Here is a 27,289-nt window from a genome sequence, read left to right as displayed (position 1 = left end):
GCAGCCAGAACAAGTGATTTTCCTACCTGTTGCTGCAATACCAACGCCCCTCCCCCACCTCATGTGCATGCTTGAAAACCCGATAATGTGCAGAAGGAGGAGAGGCCAGCACACTGGCAATGGGTGGAAAGTGCGGCCAGCTGTAGCAGATAGGAAAATCACTTGTTCTGGCCCCTGAAGGACATCTTCAGCTGGCAGGGCTTGGGGATCCCTCGCCAGCTCAGGTATTTATTTTATTCTTTGGGGTCGGTGGTGTGGGGCAGGGGCAAAAAGCACACGTGCACAGGGGGGAGGATTGTATGCGGTGCAGGGGCAGAAAAATGCCTTCAGGGAGGGATTGTATGCCCATCCAGTTTGGGCTCAGGCCCACCCTGAATACTATGTCTGGCTACGCTACTGTTTTGCCAGGCTATGTCCGGGCTTCAGCATTGAATATTCAGTTTATACGGCACCGGCTAATACATAGCCGGTTAAGTGGATATTCAGAACTTAACCAGCCATGGGTTGCCACATAATGATAGGACTGTGTTTAATGAGGTCCCATTAATGCAGTTACCCTGGCCATTTAAATGCTGAATATCAGTAAACTGGCCAAGTGTTCATTCCACCCCCAGAATATCCCCAAAATAGCCAGTTTTCGCTTAGGCGCTAACCACTCATTTTCAGCGAAGATAACCAGTTAAGTGCTGCTGAAAATTAGCAAATAGCTCCAAACAAGCGATTTAACCATTTTTAAATCATTTTAAATATCAACCAGATAGATTTTGTTTGTTTGTTGTAATTTATTAACCACCTTTATTTATTTAAAAGAGAGTCATCCAAGGCGTGTACAGCAGGTACAGTCCCACATAGAAACCTACGGTTCTGTCAAACAACATAACAATAGTAAAATGACCAAATATAAGCATATATAAGGCTAATATAACAGTAATATAACTGTAAAACAATTATATAACAGAAATATAAGAGGTCAGCAAAATACATCATAATAGACAGCATGCAACATCAAAAAAAGCAGATACCATTGCAAAACAATAAATAACATTTCCTACATCAATAAATGAATAAACAATTACATAAATAAGTCATCATACGTTATGGGGCCCTTTTACTCAGGCGCAGCAAAATCTGGGTTTAGTGCATGCTCACATAGGACTCACACACAAAGCCCAGTTTTAACCTGGCAGTATTGAGGCCATTTTAAATATATATATTTTTGCAGGTCTCACAGTAATATTTCCATTAGCACATGGGACTTGCACAAAAAATTAATATGGGAGAATTACCGCTTCCATTTAGGAGGAGCATTAAGGGGGTCTTTTATTAAGGAGCGTTAGTGTTTTTAGCATGCGCTAAACATTAGTGACATCTATATAGACATCACTAACATTTAGCACGCCCTAAATATTAGCCCATGCTATAAACGCTAGCGCACCTTAGTAAAAGAGGCCCTAAGTGTTCCTGCATTAAGTCAGTTATCCAATTAGCATGCGCTAAAGCGAACATGCCAGCTAGATAACGCTACTGCACCCATTCCCCACCCATGACACACCCCTTCCCAAAAAAAGTAAAAAAAAAAAAAAATAGCACCCGCACATTACACCAAAACACTTTAATCTACATGGGTAGATGTGAAGCGTCTGTTTACGCTTTCCAAAAATACTAGGACTAGGGGGCATGCGATGAAGCTACAATGTAGTAAATTTAAAACAAATCGGAGAAAAATTTTCTTCACGCAACGTGTAATTAAACTCTGGAATTCGTTGCCATAGAATGTGGTAAAGGTGGTTAGCTTAGCGGAGTTTTAAAAAGGTTTGGACGGCTTCCTAAAGGAAAAGTCCATAGACCGTTATTAAATGGACTTGGGGAAAATCCACTATTTCTGGGATAAGCAGTATAAAATGTTTTGTACATTTTTGGGATCTTGCCGGGTATCTGTGACCTGGATTGGCCACTGTTGGAAACAGGATGCTGGGCTTGATGGACCTTTGGTCTTTTCCAGTATGGCAATACTTATGCACTTATGTAATGTGTTTTGTGATAAGCCTTTTTCCCGCATTTAGCGTGCATTAGTACTTAAAGCAGTTTAGTTAAAGTGTCCCTATGTAAATACAATAAAACATATAAATTAAAGGTTGTAAGCTTTTTGGAGAAAGGACTTATATCTGGAAAGGATTATAAAATGCTTTGAGCTACATTGGGAAAGCTGATCAAGAAATAAAATTGTTAGAAACAGTCTGAAAATAAATATGTTCCCTTTAAGCGGGCCTCTCACATCTTTTATTTAATGCAGGTACGACTATAAAGTAATGGAAATGTCAAACCTGATTGCAGGCTTGCCTGGTGTAGAACTCTGGACTATAGAAAGAACTTGATGTCACCTTCTCCGAGCTGTACACCTAGTCGTATCTTTGGAAATATCTGACCTGCAATATTTTTTCCACATGCTGAAAGATGTGGCAGCTTGGGGCATTTTCCACTCTGTCAGTCAGAGATGTAACTGCATAAATAACTGTTGCAGCACTTCCAGGGTAGGGCTTGGTGACCATGCAATCTCCAGTCTCCCTAGAACAGAGATTTTCAAACTTTTTCATCTCACGGCACACTTACATGGTGCTAAAATTGTCAAAGCACACCTCCACAAATGGTTCACCATTTTACCTTCTACCACCCCCCCACCACTGCCTACACATGGTCCAGCATTGTCCCTTCTTCCCCCACCTGCAACTCCACACATAGTCCAGCATTTTACCTTCTCTTTCCCCCCCCCCCAAATAGTCCAGCATTTACCTTCTCTTCCCCCCCTCAAATAGTCCAGCATTTACCTTCTCTTCCCCCACCCTCACAAATAGTCTAGTATCTCTCCCTGCTGTTCCCTCTCCAGCCAGCAAACAGGCATCTTTCCTTGTCTCTTTTGACCCCTCTCACCCATTTAGGATTACCATATTTTGTCCCCCAAAAAGGAGGACGCATGCCCCACCCCCACCCCCTTTCATACACCGCACCGCCCCCTTACACACCCTCGCTCCACCCCTGTCACATTTTCCCCTCCCCCGTCACATACCCCGTCGCCCCCCCCTCCCCGTCACCCCCTCCCCTTACCTTACTACTGCCCTGGTGGTCTAGTGACCTCTTCGGGGCAGGAAAGAGCCCCCTCTTTCCTGCCCGGAGCACTGCCCTGCATGCATCCTTCCTGTTGCTGATCCTCGGCGCCGAGTCAAAATGGCCACCGAGAGTTTAAAGTCTCGCGAGGTCACTTCAACTCTCGGCAGCCATTTTGAATCGACTCCGAGGATCAGCAACAGGAAGGATGCATGCAGGGCAGCGCTCCAGGCAGGAAAGAGGGGGCTCTTTCTTTTCCCGAAGCGGAAGAGGTCACTAGACCACCAGGGCACTAGTAAGTAAGGGGAGGGGAGGCTAGCAATCTGCCCATTTGTCCGGATTTCTGGACAAACGGGCAGGCTGGCGGACGGTGCCTGTTTGTCCAGAAATCCGGACAAACGGGCAGATTGGCAAAACCCATCCGGTTGCCCGGACATGCCCTCAAAAAGAGGACATGTCCGGGTAAATCCAGACATATGGTAACCCTACCCCCATGTAACTTTGAAATGTTTTCTTGACTCCAGTGGTCAGAGGCAACAAGCAGCAATTCATACAGCCTGTTCATGCCAACCCTGGAGCCTTCTCTCCGACGTAACTTCCTACTTATGTGGAAACAGGAAGTTGTATTTGAGAGAAGGCTCCAAGGTTGGCACAAGCAGGCTATATGAATTGCTGCTCACTGGCAATGACAGCCAGAGACAAGGAGACCTTATACTCTGTTCTGGCAAAAATTAAGCTGGCCCTACATATAAATGACCCACAACTCCTGCGGTACACGAATGTGCCACGGCACACTGGTTGAAAAACATTGCCCTAGAAATAGACTATGCTAAAGTATAAGAGCTTTTGCCATTCGTGGAGAGAGGATGGTAGGCACAGCTCTCTCATGGAAATGCCTTTACACGTGGGCATTTTGAGGAGGTAGCATTGGCAATTGATCAGATGAATGAACTAGTCCATTTCTTCACTGCTATGATCCTCTGCTCTCATGACCTTGAACACTGCAGGTCGGTGCAGTTGCAGTGAGAACTTGGAGCGGTAGCATTACCAGGATGGAAACAAACTGTTTGTACCATGAGGATTTTAGTGAAAGCTTGCATAATACTGAACAGGGGTGGGGCATGAGTAGGCATGTCGTATTCTGAGCTTACTATTTTCTTTATAGCTCATGAAAGAAAAAATACTCCTCAGGCCTTGGGATGTTGTTCACCGGTATGCTTTGCAAACAAACACATAATTCCACCACCTGCCACCTTCCCCAGACCCCCCTTCCCAGACAACTTAAAATTAGCTTGCAATAAGCACATTTAATTACAGATTCCCACAGCAGCTGTGATAACCGGGATCCTTTTGAACTCACTACTTGCAGATGAGCTATCACCTCTAATTTGGGGCTGGCATGGCACCAAATAATACAGAAGTAGGCGGCAATGGCCTGAGGGCTGCAGGAGATTGAGGGTATCACTCACACTGAGAATTTGAAGGTAGGAAATTGATGCCCAGAGCTAAGGCAGAGCATGCAGTTTGAAGACAGGGATAATGCAGTTGTCCCATTGGGTGAAAGGTAGATTCAATTTTGAAGGTTGGTTGTATTAAGAGAACTGAGGTTGGTGAGAGAATGGATTTTACTAAAACTAGATAGATATTACTACCTCAGCATTGGTGAAATAGCAACAGGGCAGGAACTGCAGCTCCTAGGGGAGCAATTCTTACCCACAGACGCTAAATCTGCTTGGGGATTTCTGCCAGCCTTGTGCTTCTGTTGCGTTTGGCTCAAATCTCTCTGGCAATTGTAATCCTACAGCTCCGGAGCAGCGGAGTGATTCAGGGCCCAGTGCAGAAGTACTCTGGGCTTTAGTGCACAATTTTGTGGATGCCCTATGCAATAATGGGTTTAGTGCACAAGCCAGTGCAGAGATATTGAAATCTTTGGCACAGAAGACCAAAATGCTGAGCACAATGCCAGGGCTTTAACGTCAGGTCTGTGGAGACATAAATGGTTAGCTCGGAGTTTCAGCAGTAGCATTAGTGAGGATTTCATGTCTGTTTCCCCCCTTCACTATAATGATCTGCAGGGGTATTTTTACAGCATGTCAGACAAAGAGTATAAATGCCTGACTGTGGGGAATTACGTCTGTGCACAAAAAATTAAATCAGCATCCGACTTGCATGTGCTGGAATGCTATTCTGAGTATAAATATTGATATTGCAAAAGTTTTATGCATTCCAGTACATGTGCAGATGTGTGCAAGACATAGAGGGGCATAATCGAACGGGGCACCCATGTTTTCATGAGGGCGTCCTCGCAGGATGGCCCCATAAAGGGGCGGGGCAACCCATATCGAAACAAGATGGACGTCCATCTTTCGTTTCGATAATAATGAAATTTAGGTCGACCTTAGAGATGGTCGTCCTTAGGTCGTTTTTGAGATGGTCGTCCCCAATTTTTGGCGATAATGGAAACCAAGGACGCCCATCTCAAAAACGACCAAATCGAAGGCATTTGGTCATGGGAGGAGCCAGCATTCATAGTGCACTGTCATAGTCCTTACATGCCAGGACACCAACCGGGCACCCTAAGGAGCACTGCAGTGAACTTCACAAATTGCTCCCGGGTGCATAGCTCCCTTACCTTGTGTGCTGAGCCCCCCACCCCCCAAAAAAAACCCACTCCCCACAACTGTACACCACTACCATAGCCCTAAGGGGTGAAGGGGGGCACCTACATGTGGGTACAGGGGGTTTCAGGTGGGTTTTGAAGGGCTCACATTTACCAGCACAAGTGTAACAGATAGGGGGGGGATGGGCCTGGGTCCGCCTGCCTGAAGTGCACTGCACCCACTAAAACTGCTCCAGTGACCTGCATACTGCTGTCATGGAGCTGAGTATGACATTAGAGGCTGGCAAAAAAATGTTTAATTTTTTTTTTTTTAGGGTGGGAGGGGGTTGGTGACCACTGGGGGAGTAAGGGGAGGTCATCCCCAATTCTCTCCAGTGGTCATCTGGTCAGTGTGGGCACCTTTTTGAGGCTTGGTCGTGAAAAAAAATGGACCAAGTAAAGTCGAACAAATGCTCGTCATGGACGCCCTTCTTTTTTCCATTATCAGCCGAGGACGCCCATCTCTTAAGCACGCCCCAGTCCCGCCTTCGCTACAGTGCCGACATGGCCCCATGAACTTTGGTCGTCCCCGCGATGGACTGCAGTTGAGGACGCCCAAAATCAGCTTTCAATTATGCTGATTTGGGCGACCCTGAGAGAAGGACGCCCATCTTCCAATTTGTGTCAAAAGATGGGCGTCCTTCTCTTTCGAAAATGCTCCTGATAGCTGCCACTAACATGGACATGTGTGTGTATGCGTTCTGTGTTCTCTCTCGTGTTAGCCCACATTTTCTGTTTGGGGCTAATATGTATATTTTTGGTTACTGCATTGAGGAGCAAACTTTGGCATTACTCTTCATTATGAGCCGTGCAGTAAATATTAACACATGGGCCTAACACAAGGTTTCTGCATCAGACCCTCCAGCTACCAAATCATTTAGCAGCTCTATATCCCAAAATACTATGAAGAGCAACTCATAAAATGAAACAACCCAGCAGACGCCCAGGGCAAACTTTCAGAAATATGCACCCCACCTCCACTCTCTACATTCTGGCCCAGCTCAAGGATCCCCCCTTATGTCTAGCATTCCCTCTTTCATTCCATACCCCTCCCTAGTCCAGCTTCTCCCCTTCCCTCACCCATGGTGTCCAGCATCTCTCTCCTACTCTATTCCCCCCCATGCTGTCCAGCATATCTCTCCTTCCCTATTACCCCACCACCACCACTACCACCACCATGGTGTCCAGCATCTTCCCATCCTCCCTATGGCTTCCATTCCCTTCCAGTAACCCCTTTCAATCCCCTTCACCTCTTTCTATCCCCCTCCATTCCTCTCCCCCCTCCAGGTCCACTCCCAGTCCCTGTCCCCATCACCCAGCTTCTCTTCCCTTTCAGCTCCTTTCTGCCTTTTCCAGCACTTTACAGCAGCATTCTCTGTTTCAGGCAGCAATCCCTTATTCCACTCCCCACAGATCCACTTTCAGCCTGTCCCTATCTTCCAGCCTCTCTTCTTACAGATCATAACATAGGCAAGTGTGACACCCTATCCCAGCCCCTTAACACTCTGAACACAGATTAATATTTAACACCACATTCACTTTGGGATTAAGTGGGAATTGGCCGCAGTTTTATTAAAAGACATGACTGTATGTGATACAATCAAAAACAGGATACCCGAGCCAAACTAAGTTCTTAAAACCCACAAGTAGAACACACAGTCTGCCACCATAAGCAAGACTGACCAATGCACTATATGCAGTACACAGGATGCTTCCGCCATGCAGCAAGGTGCATCCAACCCAAGTGCAGTGAACCCATCTGCACCAAACTGTAACTTGATTAATCAGCTCTCCTCCAATCACTGAGGATCGGGTATTCCCACCCTTCAAGCTGCGACATGCGTAATAGAACAGAAACTAAATAAAGCAAAGGGGAGGGTGGAAGGGAAGGTTGCTCCCGATTGTTTCCTCAGGGACACTGCACTGGCCCCTCCTTGCCTGCAGGGAGCCCCTCTTGGCATGAAAGCTCTCCAGCCACCAGGTTTCCCTGCCTATCGCAGCTCGCCCTCCCCTTCAGCCGTGGTGTGAATGCACGGTGCCATGTTATGGGTGGCTCCGTGCACTTCGGCCTTCCACCTTATTATTTATCCAGCCCTTCACAACAGCATTCCTCTCCCAACCAGTAACCCCTTTCAATACTTCTGTCTTTTTACCTAAACTGCTAAATGTATTACCATGGCAACACGTAAAGTTTTCAGGTTAATAAACTATATCACTCAGTCTTCTTTCCTTTTCTCAATGTCTGTCTGCTGCTCTTCCCCTCCCCATTGGCAGCTATAGACAGAAAGTCCCTCTATCCTAGGCTACAGCTGCTCTCTCCTCCTCCTGCAGCCCCTCAGTCAAACACAGCCAGCCAAAAGGCTGAAATAGCTCCCTCCTTTCTCTGCAGCCCACTAGTCAGACCCATCTAGCCAATAGGCTGCAGGAGGAGGCGGGAGTAGCCATTGGGATATAGAAGTAGGGTACATTGTCATTAATAATGCATACTATAGATCAGTGGTACATACGATTGCACAATATGCATGCGGCTTGTTGTCCTGACTGATTACATACCTCAAAGACTGACCTTGTGCATCTGGGAGTTTTAATTTAGCTAAAAAGACACTACACGAAAAACATCTAGGAGACCTATATTCAGCAAAGAAACCAGAAAAATGCAACGCTCAGTAAAAATTACTATTTAAAGTATTCAATAGTATCAGTCATCCAATCCTCGGGACTAGGGTGGGTCATTAACCTAAAAGTATACGTAATGGGACAGAAACTCTATACCTCCACTACTTTGCCCACAGAAACACCTCAGTAATGGACGCAGGGCTGAATTAGAATGCTCTTGCCCTATTATTCACCAGATATAAATGAATATAAAAAGTCATGTGTTCGAACATTGCACTGAATTTCAGTATACACAGAGGGGCATAATCGAACGGGGACGACCATCTCTAAGGGCGCCCATCTCTAAGGACATCCCGGCGAAGGGGCAGGAGAACTGCTATTATCGAAACAAGATGGGCGTCCATCTTTCGTTTCGATAATACGGTCGGGGACGCCCAAATCGCAACATTTAGGTCGACCTTAAAGATGGTCAACCTAAATGTTGAGATGGGCAACCTTAGAGATGGTCGTCCCCCGGTTTTCGGCGATAATGGAAACCGAGGCTGCCCCTCTCAAAAACAACCAAATCCAAGCCATTTGGTTGTGGAAGGAGCCAGCATTCGTAGTGCACTGGTCCCCCTCACATGCCAGGACACCAACCAGGCACCCTAGGGGGCACTGCATAAATTGCTTCCAGGTGCATAGCTCCCTTACCTTCAGTGCTGAGCCCCCCAACCCCCCCCCCAAAACCCACTCCCCACAACTGTACACCACTACCATAGCCCTAAGGGGAGAAGGGGGCACCTACATGTGGGTACAATGGGTTTCGGGTGGGTTTTGAAGGGCTCACATTTACCAGCACAAGTGTAACAGATAGGGGGGGATGGGCCTGGGTCCGCCTGCCTGAAGTGCACTGCACCCACTAAAACTGCTCCAAGGACCTGCATACTGCTGTCATGGAGCTGGGTATGACATTTGAGGCTGGCATAGAGGCTGGGAAAAAAAATTTAAATCTTTTTTTTTTAGGGTGGGAGGGGGTTGGTGACCACTGGGGGAGTAAGTGGAGGTCATCCCCGATTCCCTCCGGTGGTCATCTGGTCAGTTTGGGCACCTTTTTGAGGCTTGGTCGTGAAAAAAAATGGACCAAGTAAAGTTGACCAAATCCTCATCAGGGACGCCCTTCTTTTTTCCATTATCGGCCGAGGACGCCCATCTCTTAAGCATGCCCCAGTCCCGCCTTCGCTATGCCACCAACACTCCCCCGTGAACTTTGGTCTTCCCCGCGATGGACTGCAGTTGAGGATGCCCAAAATCAGCTTTCAATTATGCCGATTTGGGCGACCTTGAGAGAAGGACGCCCATCTCCCGATTTGTGTCGGAAGATGGGCGCTCTTCTCTTTCGAAAATTCCCCTGACAGTTCTCTAACACATATGTTTAAAAAAAAATTATTTCTGATGCAGTAAACTAATTGCCCACAAATTACCATGGCACTACAAAGTGTGCCCTGAGAGGAAAATAGTTCACATCACCAAAGTAATCTGTAGCGTGTTGTAGCATCAGGAGTAAAATGTTTCCTACTCTGTTGAGTGGGGATTAGTTCACATACTAACAGGCATGAAATTTTGGTTTGTTTGTTTTTTAATAAAACATGGATTCCATAACCCCCACAAAAAAAGCGGGCCCAAATCCCCTGATCCCAACCCTACAAAGATTCCCTGGTTGTCCAGTGGAGGAGTAGCCTAATAGTTAGTGCAATGGCCTGAGAACCAGCAGCACTGGGTTTGACTCCTACTGCAGCTCCTTGTGATCCTAGGCAACTCACTTAACCCTACGTTGCCCAGGAACAAAAAAAAAAAAAAGGATGGAACCTTTTAGTAAGTTAAGGTACGCACTAACACATGCTTACCCCAGCAAAAAAGTGCTTACCATAGGGCAGGCTTAGGCATCCCACAGTAAGTTTTGCATGTGTGCGCGCGCTCTACCCATATGCTAAAACAGAAAAAAAAATTTTTTTAAATAGGGGCAGGTCGAAGGCAGAGAGTGTGTTCTGCGATCAGTGCATGGTTAGCGCGTGAGCCCTTACTGCCTTCAAAATAAGTGTTGATAAGAGCTCATGCGCTAATGTGAAACTTAGCGCATGTCCATTAATGCTAGAAATAGAAAAGTCGGCCATTTTACCCACACAGGAAAAATGGCCTTAGCTCAAAGGAATGACACGTATAAGCATGCGCTAAGGCCACTTTTTACTACAGCTTAGTAAAAGGGCCTCACCTGGGACAGAAAAAGAACCTAAATAAACCAAACACAAAAAGGCAGTATATCAAATCCCTTCCCCTTTCCCCCTTGATTCTGTTGGACTTCCCTCAACCCCTCATTGGGCTATCTGGTCCAGATGATCCTTAATCCAGGAACCCCTACACCTGGCACAGGGAGTCCTTCAGCCAGAAAGCTCTGTGTAGCTGAATTCCCCTGAACCAATAATACTTACTGGTTAAGGGATGTGTCAAGCTGCATCCTTTGTGTACTACTGAAATCTTAGAAAATGGAGGTGTCTGACCCCCAGCAGTACATACTGATGCACCACTGAGAATCATTTAGCAGAACGATTTCTAGGGGTTAGGTGCCATCATTTTACAAGATGGCAGTAGTATGAGAAGGAGGGCACTGGACACCTCTCTCTAAAGGTAAATATTATTAGTCTAAAGCAGGGGTTCTCAACCCAGTGCTCAGGACACATCTAGCCAGTCAGATTTTCAGGATACCCACAATGAATATACATGAGATAAATTTGCATGCACTACCTCCATTGTATGCAAATTTATCTCATGCAGGTATCCTAAAAACCTGATTGGCTATGTGCATCCCGAGGATTTGGTTAAGAACCCCTGGTCTAGGGGTTCCAGCCTGGCCATGCTTGGGATGCCCTGGACCATATAGCTTCAGAGTGAAGGCAGCTACTGGATTCAACTGGGGTATGAGTCCTCTGAAGCAGGGGCCTGACACTTTGGGGGGGGGGCCAAGAGCTAACATGGGGGGGCATTAGGCATATAGATGTGAGTAGTGCTTAGTATACTCCTAAATAATGCTTTAGAGTGCACTTGATAATGGATCTCGTAGTAAACAATCTGTCCTACATCAACATAAACCACGTACATACTTATGATGGAAACCTTGGAAGCACTGACATTTTTAAATAAAGTCACATTATCTCATAACTTATATTTTGCCAATTATAGTAGACTTGAGTCTGGTCAACCTCTCAACACACATTACAGTATCCTGGAAAATAATTACTTCAGTTTCACGTATCCCTCAACTTTGCTTTATAACAAATATAAAATGCTTTATTAAGCTGTATTAATAAAATAAGTAAATACCTCTGAAGTCTTCTTGTCCCTTCCTCTGGTTCTACTGGGCCCCTTGATTTGCTGGCAGAGGTCCCCAACCCCTGCCAGCTGAAGCATTGTCCAGTCTCCGGCACCTCTACGTTGCCTGCCCTGCTCTATCTTCCCCTCATGTCCGGCACACCGCCGCGTTGCCTGCCCTGCTCAGTCTTCCCCTCACGTCCGGCACGCTCCTTTTAGTGAAAATGAGCATGCTCAATTTCATTAAAAGAAGGGTGCAGGACATGAGGGGAAGACAGAGTAGGGCAGGCAACGCGGCAGCGCCGGAGACTGGCGTTGGACAGCACTTTGGTTGGCGGGGGTTGGGGACCCCCGCCAGCCAAGGTATTTGCTGCGGCAGTGGGTGGGGAGCGGCAGGGCGGCGAGGCAGCGGCGGGGCAGCAGACCAAAACGTCCCCCCCCCCCCACCTTAGGCTCTGGCCCCTTCCCACCGCGAGGTCTGGCTACACCCCTGGTGTGGGAGGGAGGGAAGGGTTCCTGGCAGCCATTAGACCACCCTGGCCAGGTCAGGCTCAGCTTGGGAGCAGAGATACAGGAAGCAGTCTGGGACAGGGTAGTCGGGTTGGAGGGAGAGAAGGAGTGCTGCTAGACCCCCCGTTTCACTCAACCAACCTTTCTACACTGCCCTGGATCTGGCAAAAAGTTTCCCATGCCCGTGCTAAAACCATTTCTGCATGATGCCCACAGTAAACTATGCGTAAACTCGGTATTAACAGCCTATTATTGCTGATGGTACTTCTGAGCATTGGCCTCTGAGAGAGCCTTCCTTAGTGTAACCAGAAACAATGAGCAGGGGGAAAAAAAACAGTATAATCCTGAGAGAAAATGGGAGAAACAGCAGCCAGGTCAGAAATGTAACCCTTACAGGGACAATACAGACCAGCACCAAAAGGTGGGAGTAGTCTTTACATTATAATTGTATTATACTGTTCACATGTTTACTTTTGCCACTTGAAATGGATGCAACATATGCGAGGTTGTGGTAGCAATAAAGTGTGCAGAATCTGAAGAGAGGGCTTGCAAAGAGCCCAGCTATAGAGGGGGAACCAAAGACCAAGACCTATTGAGTGCTAATCAATCAAAGCAGCAGGGCAGGAAGGCAGCACTCAGGACCCAGCACAATAGGAGCATTATCAGAGAGCAGGAGAAGAGGATCAGGTAGACACCCATATCCAAGTGAATAATGGCAGTCCTGGGGAGAAAGTAAACAATACCAGAGTTGGGAAAGAGGGAATAAAGAGGAGATCCTCAGGGACTGCACTGCAGCCTGCAGGCACAGCACAGGAGACTTCAATTTAACCTGGAGCACTGGGAGGGGAGCAGAGCAAGAAAAGTGGACAGGAGCAATGGGCTGAGAACCAGGGAAGCCTGGTTCAAATCCCACTAAGGTGCCTTGTCATCCCGGGCCCGGGCAAGTCACCTAGGGGACAATTTTTAGAACTGCAGCACTATAAGGAACAGCACCCAAAAATGGCCACCCAATGCTCAAAATTAGTGCTATGCTAATTTTTTTTGCACTGGAAAGGGGGAGGAAAGTGCCTGGTGCATACGCACAAGGGCTGTGCGGTAAGCACAGCTGTTTTGAATTACTTTGCAATAAAGCTGTTCTCACTAGGGCCCATCAAGAAAAAAATTCTATGTTTTTGCAGTTTGGAGATTTATTTATGTTAGATCTTGCAGCAGAACTTATTTTCCTCCCATCCTTCAGACTCCAGTACCACCTGACCTGTTCTGCCCTCCTATTCCTTTGCATCCATATCCCCGCATCGAACTGTGCAGTATCCTTTGCCCTAGATTCTTTATTGCGTTACCTACACCTCCCCCTCCTCTAACGCCGGCATTAGGTTCTGAACATCAGCCCTTTAACCTTCCATGGCTTCAGGTACAAACTTAGGGGCCGTTTTATTCAAGTGCAGAAAAGTCTGGGCTCAGTGCATCCTAACGCAAGACTTTCCCGTCCACTAAGCCCAGATTTTATACGGCATTTTTTAAAGCTTTTTCTTTTTTTTCTTTTGCAGGTCATGTGCTATTGTTGCCATTAACGCACAGTGGGATCCTTTTACTAAGCCGCGGTAAAAGGTGGCGCGGATTTTGGGCATGCACAGAATTATTTTTCAGCACGCCTGTTAAAAGCCCTCTTTTTTTCCCAAAAAAATGTACATGTGGCAAAATCAAAATTGTCATATGTCCATTTTGGGTCTCTGACCTTACTGCCAGCCATAGACCTAGCAGTAATGAATTTGTGCGATAACGAACTATGTGTCAGATGCCACTTGGCACGCATCCACTACACGCACCAGAAAATAAAAAAGATTTTTCAGACAGGCGCCAAAAATGAAATTACCACAAGAGCCATGTGGTAGTCGGGTGGTAAGTTCATTTTGGTGCACGTTGGGTGCACGTAGACGCTTACGTGGCTTAGTAAAAGGGTCCCACTGTTTTGCGGAAGCCTGTTTTTCACCTGCTAAGAGCTTTAGGGTTTAACTCCCTTTAGTAAAAGGGCCCCTTAGATTGTAAACCCTCCAGGGACAGGGAAGTACCCAGTGTACCTGAATGCAGCTTACCTTGAGCTTCAACTGAAAAAGGTGTGCGCTAAATCCCAAATCCCTTCCTGTTAGAGGGGAATTATCTTTAAAATTATTTATGACCAAAGTGTAAACCTGGCTCTTTCAAAAGGCTTTTGATGGAACTTGGCTGCTGAGATTGGAGACGGATAGCATTACCTTGAATGACTACGTGTTTTGGCTTTGTTTTGGATGACTGATTTGACTTTTCTGTTGTGGATACTGGAGTTCTTTTCTTTTATGTGGATTTTAGGCTGTAAATCGTTTTGATCTGCAGTGTGGTGGTAGTTAAAGGCTGCATAGTAAGTCTTAATAAATAAATACATTTAAAAGAACTGTGAAATAGGAGGCTCAGTAACTGAGGAGCTTCAAACCAGCAAGCCAGTCCCAAAGCCCTTAATAGTAGGGATGTAGGAAGGGGCATAACCAAGGAGCAGACATGCTTTCCATTCCAAGCTCTGAACCCACTGCTGCTCTTAGACCTGATCTTATACCTAGCACATGGTGTGTGAATGCTCTGGGTCTGGCTTGGCCCAGAACAAGATCTGTCATGGCATGTTTTCCTTAGCAAAATCAAAGATGTTTGTTGTGAAGGAAAACAAACCTAATCTCTTGCTAAAAAGTTCACACTGGCATGAAAAAAAGGGGCTGTAAGAACTTCTGATCTAAGACAGGCATCCGCCTTTGATAAAGCAAGCAGCATGCCCGTATGTGTCCCAGCACTTCAAGTCTGTGTATACTGTATACACTTGCTAGTAAACAGTGAAATCTGTCTATGAAGATTTAAGAAGCTTTTGTTCCATTGCAAGAACTTGTCTGGTTTTTGCAATGTGATTTCTTTTTGGAGTGGTTTAAGATTACTTGAGTAGTTGTCAATGATCTGGAAACGGCAATAACAAGCAAAATGATCGGATTTACAGATGACACATTAAGAGAACTTTGAAGTGGAGTCATAACCAGGTAGCTGCACAGGGTGCAAGGGAATCAGGGACAACAAAACTGCACCCCGTCCATTGGTTTCCCTTGCTTTGCTATGACATTGTAGGATGAGGGTGGGGTGAGGGCACTTGGAGCATGCCGCACTAAGCAGGGCCGCCGAGAGGGGGGGACAGGGGGGACAAAAGTCCCCGGGCCCGGGCCTCCAGAGGGGACCCGGCACCACCGCAGTCCGGCCCACCCTCCGTCGCTCCCGGAGCTAACCTTAAACGCCTCCTTTCACCACCTTCGCAGCAAGCAGCAGCAGGGCAGGCCACTCCTTCCTTGTGTCCCGCCCTCGCCTGACGTAACATCCGCGAGGGTGGGGCACGGAAGGAAGGAGAGGTCTGCCCTGCTGCTGCTTGCTGTGAAGGTGGTGAAAGGAGGTGTTTAAGGTTAGTTCTGGGCCCAGCCCCGTAGTGGGTGGAGGGGGGGCCCGGCGACCTCGGGTGGGGGGGGCCCAGCGACGATGACGATGACTTCGGGTGGGGGGGCAGCCTTGTCCTGGGCCCGGCTCTGGCTCTCAGCGGCCCTGGCACTAAGCACCTTTCTGGCTCAGGAGACTCTTGCTCTGAACTAAAATAAGGAAATTTTTCTTCACATATAGGGTGGTGGATATTTTGAACAGCCTCCTAGGGAAGGTGATGGAGGAAAAATAGAAACAGAGTTCAAGAAAGCATGGGATAGGCAGAGAAGATTTTACATTGCAAAGAAGTGAAGGCAAAACCAGAGATTAAGGAGGTCTTTTATTATTATTATTATTTGTAGCATTTGTATCCCACATTTTCCCACCATTTTGCAGGCTCAATGTGGCTTACATATTACCGTAAACAGCGTTAGCCGATTCTGGTCTGCACAAATACATGGTTTGGATTAATTCAAAGCGATATTGTGATAGAATGAGGTACATATATGGTAGGTACAGTTGAAGGGAACTTAAATAGGAGAGGGGAGGAAGAGTCATGTGATGTCCAGTACAGTCTTTGGTTACATTTTGTCGCAGATGTCCAGTTATTTTATGTTGGGTCGGTGGGGTATGCTCTTTTGAACAGTTCTGTCTTTAGTGCTTTCCGGAAATTTAGGTGGTCGAGCGTAGTTTTTATCAGCCTGCTCACTTTAGTAAAAGGCCCCACTTAGCAAGGTGGTGACATAAATTCTACCCTTGCAGCCTCCACAGCTCAGTGGGGGCCAAGAAGGAAGGAAAGAGGCCTGTAACAGCTGATCTCCTATAGTGACAGTAAGAGAGAAACTCAGTACAGGTGTAATCACATACCCTGCAGAAGACTCACATCCTCCTTCTGCACAAGTCACCTGTTACCGAGGAAACCTATGCAGGAGGTAGAGTCACTGGAGGGCCTGTGAGCATGCATTGGTTCAGGGCCTTGCCAATCTTTTCAGTACTATTGTTGCAGTTGAAGGTTATAAATAGGGGCGTAGGTACTTTGGGGCCTGGGCCCCAGTAGATTTGGCCCTGGACCCCCTGCTGACGACCCTCTCAACCCCCCCCCCCCCCCCGGCAACGCACCGTCGCCGTCTGCTACCTTTGCTGGCAGGGGACCCCAACCCCCGCCAGCCGAAGTCGTCTTCCTTCGTTTGGTTTCTGAGTCTAGGACGTCAGACTCAGAAACCAAACGAAGGAAGAAGACTTCAACTGGCGGGGGTTGGGGTCCCCCGCCAGCAAAAGTAGGCAGGCGGGGGGAGGGTCAAAGTTGTTGTTGGTGGTGCTGGTGGTGGCGGGGGGGGGGGGGGGCAATGGCAGGGGGTGTCGGCGGCACCGGGAGGGGCTAAAATGTGCCCCCTCACTTCGGGCTCTGGACCCCCCTCCCGCTGAAGTCTGGCTACGTCCCTGTAATTGTACATGCCGCATTTTCATCATGAGCTAAGACTGAATCACCACCTGTTGCTACTGGCTTCACAACATTGATATGACCATGAAAAGTAGAAGTGTGCATTTCTGAAGAGGGTGTCTTGTCTATTGTATTGAAGAAAGCATAGAGGCTAGAATTGTTTGTTGTTCTATTTTCTGATTTCTCTTCACTTCACATCAAGAACCAGGAGCTAACACACAGCAGGTCAAAGAGAAGTAAGTGTGCAATGCAGTTACTGAAAAATTCTGGTAGGCGTCATTGTTTCCTAATGATGTGCAGCGCCACTTTAGATAGGTCGTAGAAGCAGGAATTGAGACGTACAAGCCAGAGCATTTCAATTTTCATCAGTATTTTAAAACAGAATTTGCCAGCGTAGAACCAAAACAGGGAAATGGACAATTATTCACCAAGGGTGTCTTTAACTAGGTAAGGCACGCTCACATTTTTAGCGCACGCTAAAAGTGTCAGCGTGCTAAATGTTAGAGATGCCCATAGGAATGCATTGGCGTCTCTAACGTTTAGCACGCCCACAATTTTAGCATGCACCAAAAACGTGAGCGTGCCTTAGTAAAAGACCCTCTGTATAAAATATAGATGTGTAGAAAGGTGACACATAGCCAGTTTTGTCACATAACCAATTATGTTTCTATGATCACATAGTAACATACATAGTAGATGACGGCAGAAAAAGACCTGCACGGTCCATCCAGTCTGCCCAACAAGATAACTCATATGTGCTACTTTTTGTGTATACCCTACTTTGATTTGTACCTGTGTTCTTCAGGGCACAGACCGTATAAGTCTGCCCAGCACTATCCCCGCCTCCCAACCACCAGCCCCGCCTCCCACCAGTGGCTCTGGCACAGACTGTATAAGTCTGCCAGCACTATCCCTGCCTCCCACCAACCGGCTCTGGCACAGACCGTATAAATCTGCCCAGCACTATCCCTGCCTCCCAACCACCAGTCCCGCTTCCCACCAACTGGCTCTGGCACAGACTGTATAAGTCTGCCAGCACTATCCCCGCCTCCCAACCACCAGCCCCGCCTCCCAATCTTGACTAAGCTCCTGAGGATCCATTCCTTCTGCACAAGATTCCTTTATGCTTATCCCACGCATGTTTGAATTCCGTTACCGTTTTCATTTCCACCACCTCCCACGGGAGAGCATTTCAAGCATCCACTACTCTCTCCGAGAAAAAATACTTCCTAACATTTTTCTTGAGTCTGCCCCCCTTCAATCTCATTTCATGTCCTCTCGTTCTACCACCTTCCCATCTCCGGAAAAGGTTCGTTTGCGGATTAATACCTTTCAAATATTTGAACGTCTGTATCATATCACCCTTGTTTCTCCTTTCCTCCAGAGTATACATGATTAGTTCAGCAAGTCTCTCCTCATACGTCTTGACTTTCTTCTTCAGTGCCGGTGTCAGGGCGCATTGGCTCACTTCGCTGACCTGTGCTGTGAGTCTTGATGTTCTGCACGTTCCTTTAAGTAAAACTGAGCATGTCACCCTCCCCCTGTCCTCCCTCCTTCAAGCAGTAAGGGAGTGCATTGAGCAGTTACGTCGCACAGCTGTTGGCTCTGCCGGTCCCCTGCCCCCTCAGATGTCAACTTCCTGTTCCGGGGCAGGGGACCCGTAGTTGTCCTGCCTAAAACACGCCCAGGCCATGCCCCCTTGCCATTTGCATGCACTTCGGTCTAATAAGTGCATACCTCAGGCTCTGTACAATGGAGACTTGGTTATTTATGCAAGATAAACGTTTAAGTGCTGGTTTATGCATGCATCATATATAGGGAGCATAGGATATTTTTCCACTTAGAAGTAAACTAATCTAGAAATTAAGAGACATATCTTTATTTTAGCCTAATTGTGCTGTGCTGGTTCTGACTCACAGTAGTGTTCTATGTGAAAGGAACTCTGACCCTGCATCTCCCCACGTTGCTACTGCACCGGACCCACAGCAGGCTAGAAGCTGTTTCTGAAAAAAAGTATGAATTCAGGTTATGGTTTAAAACATGTAGGAAGATTATTTCCATAACAAATACATTTGTCTCTAAAAATGTATTTCTTGCTGTGGCAGTATCAGCTTAATCTGTAATAACAGCAGCCAGGCATCAGTACTAGTGGAGGAGTAGCCTAGTGGTTAGTGCAGTGGACTTTGATCCTGGGGAACTGTTCGATTCCCACTGCAGCTCCTTGTGACTCTGGGCAAGTCACTTAACCCTCCATTGCCCCTGGTACAAAATAAGTACCTGAATATATGTAAACCGCTTTGAATGTAATTGCAAAAACCTCAGAAAGGTGGTATATCAAGTCCCATTTCCCTTTCCCCCTGGCCCCTTCCCTACTATATAGGAATTACAAACAAGATAATTGCTAAAGTAGTATGGACTACAAAAACAACACTCAGAAACCTGACTTTCAGTTGTCCTGGAATATTATAGAATCAGTGAGAGAAAAGAATTATATGAGCCTTGATTTCTCTGGTTCTTGGCCTGTAGCTTGACCACAGCACCCTGATATACAGCAGCGAACTCTCAGGGATGCTGTGGAAAATCTTGACCTCCCTCCCTCCACCACCCGAACCGCTACAGCTCCCTCGTTATGTCTCTTTTTCACTTCCCTCCCCCATCCTTTGAGTCCTGCATCTCTCCTCCTCCCTTCCGCCAGTTCTCCTCCATAGCCCCAGGCCCCTGTACCTTTCTGGTAGCAGCAATTGAAACAGTTTTCCACTAGCGTTGGAGCCTGCACTCTTCTCTGGAGTGTCCCGCCTACTTTGATGCAAGTTCCTGTTGTCCACATAGGCGGGACACGCCTGAGGAGAGGCCCGGACACTGGCAGAAAACTTTCTCAATCATTTCTGCTGCTGGAGAGGTACAGGGGCCTGGGGCTACAGAGGAGAGTGGGTGAGAGGGAAAGATGCAGGGCTCACTGAGAGGGGGGAAGAGAGACTTGATTGGAGGAGGAAGGTTGAAGGGGAGAGATGTCAGACTGTTTGGGGTGGTGGGCAGGCCCAGAAAAGAGAGGAAGAGACGTGGCATTCAAGGAGGGTAGGGTTGGCAGGGCAGGATAGAACAGTAAGAAGGGAAAAAAGAAGGGAGAAGCTGAATATGGGGAGAGACAAGGACAAAGAAAAGAGGTTGGGCAGGGAGGAACACAGGGACAGGAAAAGGGGGAGATGGAGACACAGGGAGCAGAGGAACCCTCCCCCCCCCCCCCCCAAAGGACTGCTCCAGGTGAAGGTGAGCAGTGGAAACAAAATGCAGAGGGGGGCAGTGGAGATCTATGTGGCCGGAGAGGGGGTGCCGTGAAAAATTGCTCTGACAGTAAGGGTGCCGTGAACTGAAAAAGTGTGGGAACCATTGTCTTGTTGTAAATTTGTTGAGTACATAATTTCCAGTCCAAGAAATGATTTGTAACTGCATATATTTTTGCTTCTATAAACAGCTCCAGGTCCAGCTCATGCACCAGTTGAACAAGAGCCTGCCAGTCGCCCTCCTTGGGTAACTGATGATGCCTTCTCCCAGAAGTATGCACCCAACAAGACCACCACCTCCGTAACAAAGCACGTTCTACCAAAGGGTGCTCCACCAGCACCACATCCCATATCAACAGCTGCACCCCCCTCCCATGCTGGACCACATCCCATATCAACAGCTGCGCCCCCCTCCCATGCTGGACCTACAACACCTCGTGGTCTTATTCAAAGAGCTGAGCGCTTCCCAGCTAGCACCAGGACTCCCCTGTGTGGCCACTGTAACAGCGTAATTCGGTAAGGTCCTAAGGTCTTTGTATATGACTTAAGTCTAAGCACAACCCAATAGACCATCTCTTTGTGGACTGTCCCAAATTCTTCCGGTTAACTATGGAGCTCTGGATAAATATCGGCCAGGACCTACATAACGTTTTAAAGACAGCAGCCTTTCCAATCCCACCACACCCCCCCCCCCCCCAGAACATCCCCCCTTCCAATCCCCCTCCCACCAGCCAAAACAGCTGCCCTCCTTCAGATCCCCCCTCCTCCTGGCAAGGAAAGAAACCCGCTTCCCACCTCCAGTCCCAATAAGCCTACCTAGGATCCTTGGTGGTCCATTGGGGGGGGGGGGGGAGGTTGGGCAGGAATGATATCCACTTGCTTCTGCCCCGAGCGGCTGCTGCATCAAAATGACTGCCGCACAGCTAGCCTCCCAGCAGAAATGGTGGAGATGAGGATGGTATCTATTCTGAATTCCAGAATGCATGAGACAAGCACACAGGATCCCTAAGTGAGAAGAAAGGATTGTGGAGCTCATTAGTTGATATGAATAGGCAGACTTGATAGGTCATATGTTATTTATCAGCTGTCACTTTCTATATTTCTAAGGTAAATTTTACCCTAGGCTTTGTTAGTGACTCATTTTGCTGAGGTCAGAGGTCTCGGGATTTTTGCAATGCTGCCAATCAATTCTATGCCACCAAGAGATGATTATGATCCATCTTGCTATTCTTAACTTCGAATCAAATATAAAACAAAAAGCAGCAGTCTGTACTGGGATGACAGTGGTCATGGTGACATGAACTTTGGCTGGCCTTTCTCAGTAGGATGCAACAGTCATTCGTCTCCATTATCTTACCTTTTCATCAATTATTGTGCTGTACTAATCCTGATTATTGTCATCCCCAAATGAGGCGTTCAAATATGCCCTCTAAAGTTCTGACTGGTGTAACATCACAGCAGTGCTTTAGGGGAGTTTGGGAGTAGTGGAAATAGACAGTGTTGCTCTCTTGTTGTTCATTGCTCTCTAAATTTTAATTTTCCAAGAATACAACAGAAAAGGATTAATATTACTGAAAGACCTAAGAGAACAAGGGTGCTCTGCAGTTTTTGAAAACTTCCTTTTAAAGAAGTACAGCACAATCTGAGTTGTAGCTAGTTGTAATTTATTGAGCAGTTGTTTTGCAGAGTTAATCTTAGTCCACTTTCTCCTCTCCCCTTCAGTAGATATATACTTTTAGAAAGGAAAATGATTCATTGGTCTTGTTTAATGCCAAGCTCAATTTTGCTGCCCCAGTAAATGAGGCAGGGGAGCTCCAACCTTTGAAAGGCACCATAAGCTGCTACAAGCAAAGCACCGCCTTACCGGTTACACCAGCCTTGCCACATCACGGCACATGCTGAAACTTCGTCCTCTTGTTGTCCTTGAAGTTGTTGCTGCTGCCTGATACTGTCTGTGCTGGTACCTCCACTTAACCTTCAGGCCCGCCAGCAGCAGCAAACAAAACATATCATGTCCATATACTCTAGCTCCTGAAGGCATTCCATGGTCTCGCCCCCTGAGGACAAGAAGTATGTATCAGAGGAGGCAAGACCAGGGAAGATCTTCAGGAGGTAGAGCACATGGGCTTGAAATGTTTTGATTATTGCTGCCGCCAGCAGGCCTGCAAGCTGAGTGGAGATACCAGCAGTGGCAATCACAATTCAGGTAGAACACAGAAGATGCAGAGCTGGGAGATGCTGGACCCACAGAGGGAGAGAGACACATGCCGAACCGGGGGGGGGGGGGAAGAGTGGGACAGGTAATGGCCCCGGGGGGAGGGGTATGTGGCATATGGGATTGGAGTGAAAGGGGAGAGGGAACAAGCTAGACACAGAGGATAGAGACACAGCAAAGAGATGTTGGACAGGGAGGGAGCCTAAGGGCAGGGAAACAGAGGAGTGATAGGTACACAGAAGAACAATGCTTGATGGAAGAGAAGGGGAGAGGGAAGGAAGGAAGGAAATGCAGTATTTGGATGGAAAAGAGGGGAAGGGAAAAGAGAGGGAGGAGTTGCTGTGCCTGGATGGAGGGGAAGAGAAGAGAGAGGAAAGAGATGCAATGGATGGAGGGGAAGAGAAGGAAAGACTGGGAGAAATTGTCATGCATGGTTGGAGGAGAAGGGAATAGAGAGGGAGATGTTATGCTTGTGTAGAGGGGAAGGGAAGACAGAGAGAAGATACTGTACATGGGTGAAGAAGAAGCAAGGAGAGAGGGAGCAGATGGTGTGCATGGATGGAGAGGAAGGGAAGGAAAGATAAGGAGGAGTTGCCATGTATGGATAGACGAGAAAGGAAAATGAGAGGAAGGAAATGCTGTACATGGATGGAGGCGAAGGGTAAAAAAAAGAGGGAGCAAATGTTAATGGGGAAAAGGAAGATAGGGAACAAATACTGTGCATGGATGGAGGGGAATGGGAAAGATGGAAAACTTAATAGATTAGAAAAGGAGGCAGAAAAATAGAAGAAATCTGGAATTCGTTGCCAGAGAATGTGGTAAAGGCAGTTAGCTTAGTGGGGTTTAAAAAAGATTTGGACGGCTTCCTAAAGGAAAAATCCATAGCCATTATTAAAATGGACTTGGGGAAAAAAATCCACTGCTTATTTTTGGGATAAGCAGCGCAAAATATATTGTACTTTTTGGGATTCTTGCCAGGTATTTGTGACCTGGATTGGCCACTGTTGGAAACAGGATGCTGGGCTTGATGGACCTTTGGTCTGTCTCAGTATGGCAATACTTATGTACTTATGCCACAGATGGATGTAGAGCATGGAGTAAAGAAGAAAGGAGGAGAGATGGACAGGAGTTCTTGAAAACCGAGTTAAGAGCACAGACAGGGAATAGAACCAGAGAATGGGAACAAGATAATTAGAAAAAATCAAATCATCAGATAACAGAAATAGGAAAACTGATTTTATTTTTAGTTTAATAATTGAAATATGTCAGTTTTGAGAATTTACATCTGTGTCTTTATATTTTGCACTGGGCAAGAGGAAAGGTATGTTTTTCTATTTCTCTGATGTTGTGCTTCATGCAGAGTCTGGGACTTAGGAGTTCAGTTTAATTTCTCACTACATTAGTGCTTTTAGTCTGTAGTCACTTATCCTGTATTTGAAGAAGAGCAATCATCTGTGTTCTGCATTTGTGACTGAGGTCAGTTGTTCTGGTGGGATGAATGTCAGCACACATTGGTTGGTGTTGTGGCCCCGACAAAAGAAGATGTTTATCATCTCTCCTTCAGCCCTTTTGAACCCAAAGCAGCCTTGACAAGGAAGATCATTGGTGTAGCAGGATGTAAAATTAGCCAGTATGTATTGCAGGGATGTGTGGGGGATGGGACTGTATGAGAATCGAGATATATGGGATTAAGAGCGGTAATGATGGGGAAAAGTTGGCATGTGTATTTGATATGTGTGCATGTGAGTATAGTGAATGTGTAAGGTTTGTGAGGATACTTGCAGGATGTACAGTATGGGGAGGGGGCGTGTACAGTATGAGCATGGGAAGCATGTAGATGGATACGTTTTTGTGTATGGCACATGATGTGATTAGTATCATTCTAAGAATATTGTTGACATTTGAGAACAGTGTATGTGTCCAGTTAGACGTCAGTCAAGTAATCATTAATTTCATAAACAGGAAAGCACAAAAAGCTAAGTGGCTGCAATCTTTTGTAAAACCTTTTTATTTAAATAGTAGCATCGTGTGAACAGAGTTGGTAAAGGAGTTTTGGGCAAAGCGGTGCGCATGACCTGTTATTAATATTAATAAGAGAAGAGGACACTGATTTATAAGTTGCAGGGGGGGCACCAGAAATCCTCACATTAGTCCTGCTTTGCTGTACTGATGCCATGTGTGAATTTTTGAAGACTGTGGAAAATTCTCTAAAAGACCTTTCAACTTCTTCATTCTCTTTCTGTGCTCTCAATTCTGAGAATTACTCAGTGAGAGAAAGGCAGAGAGATTCTTGCTGTGCCTATGGAACAACTCCTGTAATAAAAGTGCCTGTCTGGCATTCACAGATATCGTAATTTACCTATCTGTGCATTTGTCTCCAATAGAGGTCCCTTCCTGGTGGCTATGGGTCGCTCTTGGCACCCAGAGGAATTCAACTGTGCCAACTGCAAGGGCTCATTGGCTGATGTGAGTTTTGTAGAGGAGCAGAACAGTGTGTACTGTGAACGTTGCTACGAGCAGCATTTTGCTCCAACATGTGCAAGATGCCACACCAAGATCATGGGGGTAAGTGAGCAAGTCCTATCGCTTAGCAAGAGCCTCTGCACCCAAATTGTTTTCCACATCCTGGAATCATCCCCAAGTAAATGCAGTGAAATGCAGACTTCATATAACACAGATGTTGGGGTCCAAAATATCTGACCATATTGTAAGCAAATTTGCATTTTATCAGGTCTTAAAAAACACACGCCTCTAATTCTACAAACCTGTGTACACATTGTTACGCTTACACCTGGATTCTATATAAGATGCGATGAGTTTGTAGAAATACTACTTAGCACCCAACTAACACTTACACTTATAACTGTAATAGTCTTGCACACAAATGATAGTAATTTTATAACTTTCGCACACAATTGGTGCCTAACTTTAGATGGCCTGTTATTATAGAACTAGTAAAACAGGCCCATTTCTGACAGACATGAAATGGGCGCTAGCAAGGTTTTCCTCGGAGTGAGTATGTTTGAGAGAGAGGGGGGAGTGTGTGTGTGTGAGAGAAAGTGTGTGTAAGAGATGGAGTGTGTGTGTGTGTGAGTGAGAGAGAGAGAATGAGTGAGAGAGAGACAGAGTGTGTGTGTGTGTGTGTGTGTGTTTGTGTCAGAAAGCGAGAGAGTGTTTGAGAGACAGAGTGTATGTGTGTGTGAGAGTGAGTGTGTGAGAGATAGTGTATGTGAGAGACAGAGAGTGAGTGTATGTGTGTGGGGCTCTGAGTTCCATGACCCCCTCCCTTCCCTCCCTCCCTCTCTCGCCTCCCCTCCAAGTACTTGCCCCCCCTTCCCTCCGAGTTCCATGCCCCCTCCCTCTCCTCCCCAGCGTGTTCCATGCCCCCCTTTCCTCGGAGTGTGTATGTTTGAGAGAGAGTGTGTGGGTGAGAGATGGAGTGTGTATGTGAGAGAGAATGAGTGAGAGAGAAAGAGAAAAACAGAGTGTGTGTTTGTGTCACAGAGAGTGTGTGTGTGTGAGAGAGTGTGTATGTGAGAGACAGAGCATGAGTGTGTTTGTGTGTGAGAGAAAGTGAAGCCTTCAAGCCTTGAAGCATTTGTGTAGGGCTCCATCTCCTCAATTGATGACACGTAGTTCCAGAACATTGCAGGAATGCTTCAAGGCTTGAAGGCTTCACTTTCTCAGCTTCAGAGTGTTGGAGGTGTGTTTTATTATATAGGATAAGGGAATGTGTGCTGAAGCTTAGCATAATGTTCTAACACACAACTTATTACATCAGCCCTCTGACTTCTAGCACATTAGAAGCTCATCAAAACCCAGGATTTTCAGTTTTGGCCGAAATTCTCTACTTGGTTTCAGCTAAAACCGAATCTGAAACCAACACAGCTGGCACCCTGAACAGCACCCACTCCCTCCCACAACCAGACAGAGCCCCCCCCCCCCCCCCCCAAGCGTGCTGCTGTTCCATTTAGAGCAATTAGACCACCAAGGTTTAGGTAGTCCCGGGGGTGGGCAGTTCATGAGTGGGTCCAGGAGGGGGTCTCTTCCTGTTGTGGGGGAGAGGAGGAGGGAGGGACTGCTCTTCTTGGGAGGGAGAGAGGGAGGGAGAGAGGGAGGTAGCGATGGAATGACAGACATAGCTTCTCAGGGGAGAGGAAGACACAGTCCACAGTTTTGTTTTCAGCTGAAAATGCACTGGCATTTTTGGCCAAAACCAAAACAAGGCTAAAAACAGATTTCAGGCTGGTTTCGGTGCCAAAACTAAAATTTGGTTAGCCTCTACAGCACATATCCCATATGCAGGCCTGTTATAAGGATAGCATCCTGCCCTCTTCCTCCTCCCCCCCCCCCCCCCCCCATAATTCTGTAAGCCTCCAATCCCCTCCTTGCCCTTTCCCTCCCCCTGTTATCACAGGGCAGCATGCACACTGACTGAGTAGACCTATTATTCCCTATTCAGAAGCTTCACCTCTCTCATGGAGGACCATAGTGGAGGGGAATGCAGCAATAAATACAGGCCCAGAACTGAGTTGCTGTTCATAATACCTTGTATTAACAGCATTGCCAGAGCTCTGAGTGCAGTGGGAGAGAAAGGATCAGAGGCCCAGATGGAGGTTTGTGGGAGTGGAGACTCAGAAGAGCAT

General features: G+C 46.8%; 1 protein-coding gene across 3 annotated transcripts in view; it reads left to right on the top strand.

Moving 5' to 3' along the window:
* Positions 1-27,289, top strand: part of LOC115470316 (LIM domain-binding protein 3-like) — a 132,618-nt gene that overhangs the window by 76,869 nt on the left and 28,460 nt on the right. For all 3 annotated transcript variants that reach the window (XM_030203359.1, XM_030203358.1, XM_030203357.1), the window contains 2 exons: positions 20,620-20,944; positions 25,028-25,208. In XM_030203359.1, the coding sequence (XP_030059219.1) occupies positions 20,620-20,944; positions 25,028-25,208 (506 nt within the window). The remainder of the gene's footprint in view (positions 1-20,619; positions 20,945-25,027; positions 25,209-27,289) is intronic.

This window comes from Microcaecilia unicolor, chromosome 5, assembly GCF_901765095.1.
Source record: "Microcaecilia unicolor chromosome 5, aMicUni1.1, whole genome shotgun sequence".
In the NCBI taxonomy this organism is placed as follows: Eukaryota; Metazoa; Chordata; class Amphibia; order Gymnophiona; family Siphonopidae; genus Microcaecilia; species Microcaecilia unicolor.
The sequence above is the reverse complement of the archived record's forward strand: the minus strand, read 5'-3'. Positions and strand labels throughout refer to the sequence as shown.